At 46.1% G+C, this 11,003-nt stretch overlaps 1 protein-coding gene across 1 annotated transcript; it reads right to left on the bottom strand.

Moving 5' to 3' along the window:
- Positions 1–6,425: 6,425 nt before the first annotated feature.
- Positions 6,426–7,474, bottom strand: LOC105820813 (chromosome unknown open reading frame, human C21orf140). Its single transcript, XM_012657373.1, has one exon. It carries the CDS (start codon positions 7,374–7,376, stop codon positions 6,621–6,623), a length of 756 nt encoding a protein of 251 aa, XP_012512827.1. The 5' UTR covers positions 7,377–7,474; the 3' UTR covers positions 6,426–6,620.
- Positions 7,475–11,003: the final 3,529 nt, after the last annotated feature.

The following is an 11,003-nucleotide window of genomic DNA, read 5'->3' as shown; positions in this document are numbered from 1 at the left end:
CCCACCTGGGAGGCCCACCCAGACCTCTGCTGGCCAGGTGCTGGGCCTGGGATGGAGCCACAGTTCAGCTGAGCTACCTCCTATAACACAAAAAACAAAACATTCCCCTGCCCCTCCCGACCAGCTGCCCCAGACAGGGATTGCAGACCTCAGTTCCCAAAAAGAGGGAAGTTTTAAAGAGACAGAAAATATCTTTTGCTGTTTTTTGCCCCAGGCCATTCCCTCTGTTACAGGTTCATATTCTCTCACTTCTCTCAAGATACCAGGGTGGACAGGGAATGAGGAAGCAGTAACCTGGGCCGTGAATACAGTGGCATGTTTGTCTCGCTGCTGCTCATGGCCACACGGAAAATTTGCAAGAGTGTCTATTAATAGATCTGGACCCCACCCACTGTTCCCAGTTTGGTGGAACTTTGCATTTTCAACGTGAGGAGTCAGGGGAGTTATAATCACATTTCAGGAAGCAGGAAAGAATTTATGTAGGCTCTACATTCTAAGTGGAGAACAGACCGTGGTGCTACAAGCTACAGACCTCAGAGTAGTCAGAAGAGGATTTTCACGTAAGCCTGTACCTCCTCTCCCTATAGGAGGCTGCTCCAGCCTTTGCCTGGGAGCCCCGGCAGCCCCACTCTGCCTAGCCCTGCTGTGGCCTGGAGTCCTTTTGGAGCATGGATGTGTGACCAGAGCAGAGGCATAATGCTCTTAAATTTCTGCAACCTGGCCCCCACCTGTGCTCCTGTGACCTGCTCAGATGGGGCCCAGCACTGACCCAGGCCACAGCCTACCGTCTTGCCTTTGTCAGGGCTTCCTCTGCAGCCTGGCAGTGTGCCCTGCCCACCCTGGTCCCTGCTTCTGCGCCAGGGCCCTGGCCTCTGCTCACATCTCACTCTGCAGGACTTGGGCATCACCTGCTCCCGCCATGCCCGGCGCCAGACCCGCTAGCTCTGGGTGCCACTTCCTCCCTCATGCTCACCCAGCCATGTGCCCCAGAAATCCAAGGCGGAGGGTCTGTTGGCTTTTCGTGGAGAATCTAGTGTGCCTGAGCGGTAGGTAGATACTCAAGTGTATTTTAAACACAGGCTCTTTTCTAGCCTTTGGGATTGAAATCTAACCTTTGGAATTTGTGCAACCCGTGGCCACCTTTTTGGAAAACATAGTGGAAGATGGCAAGGATTGGAGTAAACCACTGACCATGCCCATGGGTTTTCTGTAAAGAGCATTTGAGGTTTTGGTTTTGTTTTCAGTTACCGTTCCTATACACTCTTATACCACTAGGGGGAGATGGTTAATCACTGATTGGAGTTACTGGCACCATTCCCTTCCATAGGTACGTGAAGTAAGTAGATTTGCTGTTTGATTTTAAATAATTGGTTGGCTGCACGTGTGCATGGCTGGTTGCAGGTAGGAGGATAGAGTGGTAAGGCCCACTGCCACACCCCCCATCTGGACCCGCTGTCCAGCAGCCCTCTGGACCATGACTGAGAACAAATACGTACCAAGGAGGTGACCGTCCCCGGTAGCTAGAAGACATTGCAAAGGAAAGAAACTGAAATCCACGTTCTCTGCCCACAGGAGAGCCCCAGGACGGCCTTTCAGAAGCGGGCCTGAGACTTCACCGCATGATCTCCACGTGCCAGCAGACCCCCTGCGGGAACGCCACACACGATGACGTTGTGTTCATCATCATGGTGACCTCAGTCGTGAAGAAAAGATTACACGGTTTCATATATTCTGCTTAACAAAGACATAGGTAACAGAGACGTACATGATGTATTTCAGAAACCAAATAGTTCAAACAAAATCTGGGATTCTTTCAGTAGGGTTAGCCCTGCCCGAGCTTTCTTTCAAGTCTTGTCTAGGAAGCATAGTGTCTGAGCGACTCATTCCTGAAGACGCACACATGCCTGATCCTCACAGTACGTGTCTCCCCAAGACTTGGTGACACAAGTGTCCTTGTGCTTTGTTCAGTGCCCCACTCTGTCGTGGGCCCCGAGGGGAGAGACGGCTGGTACCAGCGTGACTTCAAGGACCCTCCGCTGCCAGAAACAGCAGCATGACCAAGGTGTGAGGGAGTCCCTGAGTGTAGGTGTCGCCTGTGTCAGGGTGAAGCCAGGGATCGTCACCGGGAGACAGCCTTCCTCCCTTTCTCCTCTTTTACTGCCTGGAATGCTAATGCAATGGCTTGTTCAGCAGCCATTTTGGACTACGATGTGACTTTGAGGCCTGAACCAAGTCTAGGAAAATGGAGTAAAAAGATAGAGCCCTGGGCTCTTGGTGACCACGGATCATCATGTCACCCCTGACCTGACTCCCTGGCACTTCTTATTTTTGGTGGTGCTGGGGTTCATTCTATTTTGTTGACATCTCTGTGGACTATTCGTAGTCCAACCAAATCCTCGCCGACACATGGAGTGAGGTAGAGATGGGTGCAAGGGCTTTCTGACAGGACAACTTGGGTTCTGGTTGTGACCCTCCTGTTACTACTGTTGTGTACATGCCCAGGTGAGTTAGCTATGGCCCCAGCCTTGTCTTCGTTTGTAAAATGAGCTCAATGATTACTGCCCTGCCCGCTGTATGAGGTGGTTGTCTGAACTGAATGAAGTCAAGCGTGTAGAAACAGTTTGCATGTGGCAGAATGATCACAAATGGAAGGAGTGTTTTCCCCCTCTGTTGGCACCTCAGCCCCGAATAGCCAGGCAGGCTCCACCCAACATGGATGGATTGAACTGTGGGTAATGAGCTCTCTTTGCTTATTTCCCTTCTGCCTCGTCCTGGGTCCAGCACCATTGCCTAACACTCCCCTCCTTCGGAGTCACCTGGTCCATGGGTGGGGATGGGATGGTGGTTGTTAGTGACCGTGAAGGCCAGAAAGGACTGGATATTTGATCAACCAACAACTCAGAAGGAGAACAGCCCCACCAACGTCATCGACTCTTCCAGAGGACTGGTCTACGGGTGTGTGGCCCAGCCCTGTGTTGTTGTGTGTTGGCACCCACTGTTGTTAAGTACAGTGCACTAAATGTGGCTGTTGCCAAAGAGATTCTGGGCTATCCTCACCAGCCTCCCTGCCCCACCCCCACCAGAAGAAACCTCTTATTATTAATATTATTAATTCCCTAACCTATTGCAGATGGTCCTAAAAGAAATGCCAGAGAACAAAGTTTCCTTTGATCAAAGTATCTTAAGATGTGTCTATTCTTATTACATCCTGGTGATAAAAAGGAGCAAAAGTTTTCCTCAAAGAGTAGAAAGGAAATGAGGTCAGTGACATTAGGTTTAATTGTGGACACATTTGCTTCAACCTCAGCACGGACTGTAATGATAAGAGCTTCAGTTTCTTGAGCACTCGGTAGGTGCCAGACACAATGTCCTGGCTTGGCATGAGTTACACCATTTTACAGGCGTTAACCTATTTTACTAACGAGTTAATTAAGCCTCAGAGAAGTAAAGCAACTTACCCAAAGTCTCATAGCATAGTAAACTAGAAACTTGAGATTCCAACTAGGTCCATCCGATTCCCAAAGCCCAGTGCACCTTCTGTTGCTTTCTGCTGGAAGTTTCCACACTTAGTATAAAGTGGCATTTCTTAATTATGGGTACAATCTTATGTAACTAAATTGCACATTAAAGATAGGGCTTTTGATCTCCCTGGTTATACTGATGTTCTCTTTCCTCTGCTGGCTTTTCTAATGACTAAACACGGTCTCAAAGGAATAAAACCCTAAGCCTGTTTTGTTAGATTGTTTTGGTTTTCAAACAAACATAGCTCCTGTTGGTTCATCTTGTTCATCTGATAACCTAAAAACATTCCATTTTTTTTTTTCTCACTGCAAAATAACGTGTCTTTAAAAGATATTCTGCCTCTTCCTCAGTTTGGTGTCGAAATACTTTTGTGTTGTGGTGTCCAGCTGCAGATGGCGGTTTCGCCAGCTGACGACTGGTGTGATATCAGAGGCCAGCCTTACACCATGTAAATTATGGGAGTGAGGAAGGGAAAGCTGCGCTCCAGTAACTAAGCTAGGCATGGTGGTGAGGGGCGGCTTTGGAATCTGGTGGCCTTGGTGACATTCCGACATCTCAGTTTCCTCATCTGTACAATTGGAAAAATGAGAGCACCCACCTGATAGGGTTGTCGTGAAGATTAAATGAGTTTCCCATTAGTGGAGAGGCAGCGTGAATAACGGCTCTAAGTGTGAACTCTGCATTGAGTCTCTCTGTGCCTCAGTTTCCCACATCTATAAAATGTAGATTACAATAGTTCCTGCATCATAGACCGTTGTGAAGATTAAATGTGTTAAGCACGTGTAGGTGTTAGTGCTTATTACTTGGGAACTCTGGGGAGGTGTGGAATATATGTGATGTGGGGCAAAGCACACTCATGTCCCCAAACTCAGGCCACCTACACTTGGGCCCACACAGTGACAGCACATTGAAGGGATCAAGGAAGTTTGAATACTATTCCTTACTCTCGAGGAACTTCAATCCTAAAATATACATGGAATAGAGAAAAAGACCACACAAATACACACAATAGAAGTTGTTTCTCCAGGTTAATTGCCAATGAGAAATCCAGTATTTCAATGGGCAGAATAAGACTTTGTTTGGCATTCGTGGTTGGCTGCATAATGGTCCCCAAAGGTATCCAGGTCTTACTCCCTGGAACTTGTGAATGTTACTTTATGTGGGAAAAAAAAAGTCTGCATATGTGATCAAATTAAAGATTTGGAGATGTGAAGATGATGCTGGATTATCTAGGTGGGCCATAAATACAATCGCAGTTGTCCTTGTAAGAGGGAGGCAAAGGGAGATTTGACACAGAAGAGGAGAAAGTGGTGCAGCCACAAGCCAAGGACGCCGACAGTCACCAGTAGCTGGAAGAGGCCAGGGAACAGATTCTCCCCGAGCCCCGCAAGGGAGCACCACCCTGCCAACACCTTGACCTTGGCTCCGTGGAATGGATTTCTGACTGCTGGGGGAGAACTCCAGAACCGGGGGAGAATAAATTCCTGTTGTTTTAAGCTTGTGGTAATTTGTAACAGCAGCCAGAGGAAATGTGTACAGTACCATTGGCTGTCAAGTGGGATCTGCAACACCTGAAACCTTGTGGTTCTGTGTGGTTGGCTGTTTGCGTGCATACTAGGGTTCCTTTTTGTCACAATGACAAAATGCTGCAGAAGTCCACCACTCAGTCACTGAAAAGCATTGAACATCTATTTTCATCTGATAAAGTCTTTCTGAATAATACCCGGGAGGCTCAGGAGAGAAGGAAGACAAGCAAAGAAAATGATGCTGTCTGTGCCTGGTTCTCAGGAATTGGCCTCACAGTCTTATAGCCGTCTGTTAGGAGTTAGCTACAAATTTCCACAAGTTATGTTCAAGTAGTGTTTATTTTTTGTGAGCCATTTTTCAGGTTCACAGCAAAGTTGTGCAAAAAGTAAGGAGTTCCCGTATACCCCTCCCCTACACATGCAGTCTCCCTCCCTAGCGACACCCCATGGAAGTTATTCTTTACACACCTCAGGATGATTTCTTCTATTGTAAAATTACCACCTGAACATATTTACACAGGAGCGAATTTTATGACATGTTTAATAGTGGTCTGGCCGTTTTCTATAAAAGTGAAAAATACAACCACAAATCCTCACAACTTACAACAGCAGCAACCCCAAACTTGAACAGGGGGTGGTTGTACCAGCTGCAGGTGGCTTGGCTACAGGCCCTTGAGCTGAAACTCCATGGCAAAGTCTAACACCCTTCTGTTGGGATTCTTGGAGTTGGCTGGGAGGTTGGTTGGATAATGGGGTTCCATGGACCCTCATCATGGCACCTGTTCACTCACCAAGTCCTGCTGCAGCCAACCATTGTTGTATCTCTCCAGGTCCCTTGCTGGGACCACCAACTCGCCTTGGAGGGTCTAGATGAGGTCCCACCTCCTCCCATGCCTCACTCACCTTCTACCACCTTGCTATCAAGGAAGGATGGAAAGAGTTTTGCTTGGCCACTGTCTGGACAATGTCCCTTGCTGATGGCAAGCTGGCTCCCTGTGGATTATTTTGTTGGGTGAAACTGGTTGGCACACTACTTAATTTTCACTTTTTTTTTTTATTATTTGTAGAGATGGGCTCTCACTATGTTGCCCAGGCTGGTCTCAAACTCCTGGCCTCAAGCAATCCTCCCACCTCAGCCTCCCAAAGTGCTGGGATTATAGGTGTGAGCCACTGTGCACAGCCAGTTTTCACTTTTTATTGCAGCTGCACGATGGTTCTCCTTTTCTCTTAGACCTAAATTTTGACCACACGACATTTAACCCTGCTCACCCCTGCTCACCACCATCCTCCTTTGGGCTGGGTTAGCTCTAATCCTCCCATTAACAAAGCCCTCAAAGTGGCCTTAATAGGATGAGAGTCAAGATCCCTCATTTACCAACAAGCTTTAATGAAACCTCCAGTAAACTCAAAGTGATTTGCTTACATCCTTAGGAAGCCCTCAGTCCTTGCAGCACCCTGTGAGGTCGCTGTTGCAGTATCTTTGGCCACGGTGCTCTGGACTTGAGCTCCACAAAGTTGGTGGTAAAGGCCATACACATAACAGAGTCTCACTGCTTATTGGAGGAATTGCCCTTAAGAAAATTTCCCAAGATAGTAGTTTTCCCATCTCCGTACTTTGTTAGTTAATATTTTCCACTTGCTTGGGTTTACCCTTGCAATCCCTTTGCTAATTAAATCACTGAAAAGTATATACTGGTACGAATAGATACTGTCAATGGACTGCAAACAAAACTCTTTTCTGTTATTGATGATAAACCATTTCAGAGAAGACCAGGCTGAGTCTAAAGGGCTCAGGTAATTACAAGGGGACGGCAGAGAGAGTAGTTCATGGCCACAGGACTTGGCCACCTCTGGGCAACACACAATGCTTGTTAAGCTAATGACCTTTGGGACATAGGGCTGGACCTCAGCCTCTCTGTCTTCCTCTGGCCTCAGCTCCTCCTGCAGCCTTCTGTCTTTGACCACGATGGCACACTTCCCGTAGGCCTTTCTCACCTCTTCACAGAACTCAGAGAAGAGGTTATCTTCTTGTTTGTTACACAGCTCATCTCTTAGGAACACCCGATATTTCCAAGGCACCCATCCTTGACTACCACCGGCATGCACGATACACCAGTTTGGAGTTTGAATGAAATATCCATCACTAAAGTCTTCCCCCGTCACAAGACTTTCTGGAATGTTGGTTTCCCCAAAATATACAGTCTTAAATCCATCAGATTGCAGCATTCTTAGGGTTTTCAGATATTGGAGGCATTGCTTCCTCCTGATGCTATCAAATTGACTTCTGATAATGATGTTTCTTAAAAGAGGGTTTGCAAAGTGAGGCATGGTGGCTTCTCAAGTGGTTTTAAAAGCTTGCATGTCTTCATCTGGGGAGGTCTGGCCAGCGGGGGATGATGACCTCATAAAGGGCTTTCTTACAGCTGCATCAGTCCCATAGATACATTTTGGACTTCAAAGCATCATGAAATACATACTCAGAACAACTCCCTGCTTGCCCACATGATGTGGGAATGGCAGATGGTATCCACAGAAAATGCTACTTTGACATCACTTCTGCAATAGGTCTGGGACAGAGGTTGGTAGTCTTTTAACAGTAATGAGCCAAGCGTATGGCCCCTACACGTGTTCATTAGAGGGAGAGAAATGTTTACATTCATTTATCCATTCCAAGAATAGTGACTGAGCACCTTCTATGCTCCAGGCATTATGCCAGGTACCAGGTACATAGTCAGGACATGTCCAGGGGGGCCTGGACTTGGGTGGTGTGTGTCTGTGTGTGCATAGAGTTTGTGTAAAACCACAATCAAGAGTGGTTTTTTCCAGACGACAGAGGAGGGTATGGTAAAAAGCAAAAGGAAGTCAGCCTGCACTCCTATCTTCCACTGGGGTTGCCAGTTTTTGAGCGAATTCAATGCCCCATTTAGAAAGCACTTTTAACCTTATATACACGGGCAAAGTGACAGTTTGCTTCACTCTCTAGAAGTCTCTTCAATTTCCTTTGTATTTTCTTGTCCCCTTAATCAGAGCTAAAGGCATTTCATAATGTGCACAAGGGATTCTCTCTAATGAAGACATGAACAAGATGATTTTTCAGGGCCTCTGTTCTATTGTCGAATGCACGAGGATTTTTCCCCACGTAAGAGTTTTCTTGGGACTCAAGTTTGGAAGACCCCAGACAGTAAGACCATCCCATCATAGTAAAGCCACCATGAGGAATGTGGTCTCCAAACAGCCTCTCCCAGGGGCCAGGATCAGCAGGTTTGGGTTGATAATGGCCTTGTGGTCATTTTCTCTTAGGATTTTTCTTTTAGTAGTGGAAACCATTTTTAGACCAAATTTGCTATGGATGCCAAATATGTAGAAAAGAATTGTGTAGAAAAGCTTTGGTAGAAGTGGTGATGGTGGTCCTAGTGTCCCCTTGCTCAGCCACCCCCATTTTTCTCCCCACTCCAAGGACAACAGTGTGAAATACTGTGTAGCGCAGTGGATCAATTCTAGGACAATTCTTTGCCTCTCTCATCCAATTTTCAGTTTTGGATATGAGAAACTTGTTCAGGTGTATAGAAAAGTATAAATATTATGTTATCTTTTGTGTGTGTGTAAATATGCGTATATATGCGAGGTGCTTATATGTTCAAGCAGAAACCACAGAAGACTAAAGCAAACACTAATTAAAATGCTTACCTTATAAGAAGGGGGGGAGCAGGAGGGAGGAAAAAAGTAATTCTAGGCTTCTCTGAATATACCTTGTTTTATAATTTTAATGGAAAATGTCAACATTTTATATATTTTTTTAAAAAGGTAAATCAAAAAGAAAAATAAAACAAGTGACCGCTAAATGATACAAAATAAAACAGAAACCAATTAATCTAGCTACTCATCATGTGAATAACAAAATCACAAAGACATGAATTTATTTCACATGACCCTACAACACAATATTTGGATTATCTATTCCCTCATGGGATATACTCTGAGAACAAAGAAAAACACATGCAACTCGAAGCAGTATTCAGTAATTTTATTGTTACTGATAGTACCGGTATTATTATTGTGAAACTCATGTCTGTATTATCATAAATAAAATCACTTATGATAAGTAATTATGTTAATGTTAGATTTTCAGTCTAAAATGATATGAATGTAAAGCAATTGACTATATCAGTATTAAATAATGATTTATTTTTCTCTTCTAAAAATATTTGTTTCCTACCTCTCTCTGCTGAAAAGACTGAGAAGCAAAAGCCACCCAGTAGCGATGAGTAGAGACCCCAGACTGTGGTCTCTAAGTATCATTTCCTCTCAAGGAATCAGGGATTCTTTGATTCTGGGTCTGAGGAGGGAAATGCACAGATGAACTTGAGGCATCTCATGCAGCCTGAAAGCGAGGAAGTCACCAAAGACGACCGGGTTCTGCAGAAAGAACCCAAGAGCTGATGAAGAGCAGCTCCTATTGGCCAAAGATGGAAGAATTTGAGCATCGATCAGTAATCAATAAACAAACAATGACTTAATAAATTCAAGCAGAACAAATATATAAAAATCTGTGAGTTTGCAATGGTACAAAAAAAAATCAAACGAACAAAAAAAGTACTCAAAAAACTCTTCAGTCACCTTTGGAGGTACCTTTGGGGGGCACCATCGTATTATTGTGTTGATTAATAAACAGAAGAATCAAACACTTATCTTGCCTTTCCTGGTGTGGCTTCTATGTCAGAATGGGAAATGCCAGGACGGAGAGTCCAAGCAGGTGTCAGGCCAAGGTGTTGGGGGTGAACGTGACCCCAGGGAGCTATGTGGTGAAGCAGAGGTCAGCTGAGCACTGGAGCGTGAGCAGAGGCTCTGGCACTGCACACGCCCAGGGTCACATCTCAGCTAGATTCCTCACCAGCCTCTGCTTCCCTGTCTGTAAAATGGGAGAATATCTATGTCAAAGCACAGAGGTGAGGACTGATGCGGTAGCAGACCTGACCTGCTGACTCTGAGCTTAGTAGACGGCTGCCATTATTGCTGAGAGAGACTGGCTGGGAAGACGGCCCCAAGAGAGTTGGGCAGTGACTCTGCAGGGACAAGGAAATGTGACGGGAGGGAGCAGCAAACAAACAAACCAACAAAAATTCAAGACAAAGGACCAGCGTTCAAATGAAATAAATGTCTTCCCAGGGCAAAAATGGAAAATGTTCCCTCCCTCACTTCCCTCCTTCCTTCTTCTGTTTCTCTCTCTTTCTCTCTATTTCATCAACAGATCTTGAGCTCCTTCAGGTTCCAGGCTCTGCCTAAATCTTGAACGACGGCAGAGTCCCCACCCTCAAGGAAGGTGCCATCTAATGGGAGAGAAGAAAGGTCAACAAAGGCCCCAACACGAGTAGATGGGCCTGGCGGTGGGCAATGGGCCCCCCAGAAAGGAGACCTTGCTCAAAGCGAATCCAGTTTTAGCAGAAGAGCCCTGCTAAGTCAGCTTAGCAAGTACCCCTGCCCTTGATACCTGATCACTCTCAACATCTGATCAGGTTTGTCATCCTCCACCCACGCCCCAGGTGACTTCTGGTCACCCTGGCCTGTCTTCTACAAAAATCCTGTTAGATCACTTTAGCCAGAATCCTTCTTCCCCCTGGTGCTTCCTCTTAGTAATTTTCCATCCCTGCCCCCCACCCTGCTCCTTGGCTATAAATTCCCACGTGCCCATGCTGTATTTGGACTTGAGCCCGATCTCGCTCCCCGACGGCAAGGACCCGCTGCAGTGGTCCCCGTACCTACTGCCATAGTCTCCCCCTTGAATGAAGTCTTCCTCATGGTGCTCTAACAATGTCATTGAATAATTTTTCTCTAACACTTCCCTAGACCCCAGTGATCGTGCAGTGGATGGTGGATCCTGAGGGGACCGAGACCAGCAAATTCGAAGGTTTTTCTGTTGATGGGGCGGACGGGGCTGAGCAGAGGTGCAAAGAGGTG

Source organism: Propithecus coquereli, unplaced genomic scaffold (assembly GCF_000956105.1).
Source record: "Propithecus coquereli isolate 6110/MARCELLA unplaced genomic scaffold, Pcoq_1.0 Scaffold54, whole genome shotgun sequence".
NCBI classification, from domain to species: domain Eukaryota; kingdom Metazoa; phylum Chordata; class Mammalia; order Primates; family Indriidae; genus Propithecus; species Propithecus coquereli.
This window is presented reverse-complemented; position numbering and strand designations above follow the sequence as displayed.

Coding starts and splice junctions, on each gene's coding strand:
- LOC105820813 (XM_012657373.1), bottom strand. CDS start 7,376: ATGCCTCACTTTGCAAACCCTCTTTTAAGAAACATCATTATCAGAAGT.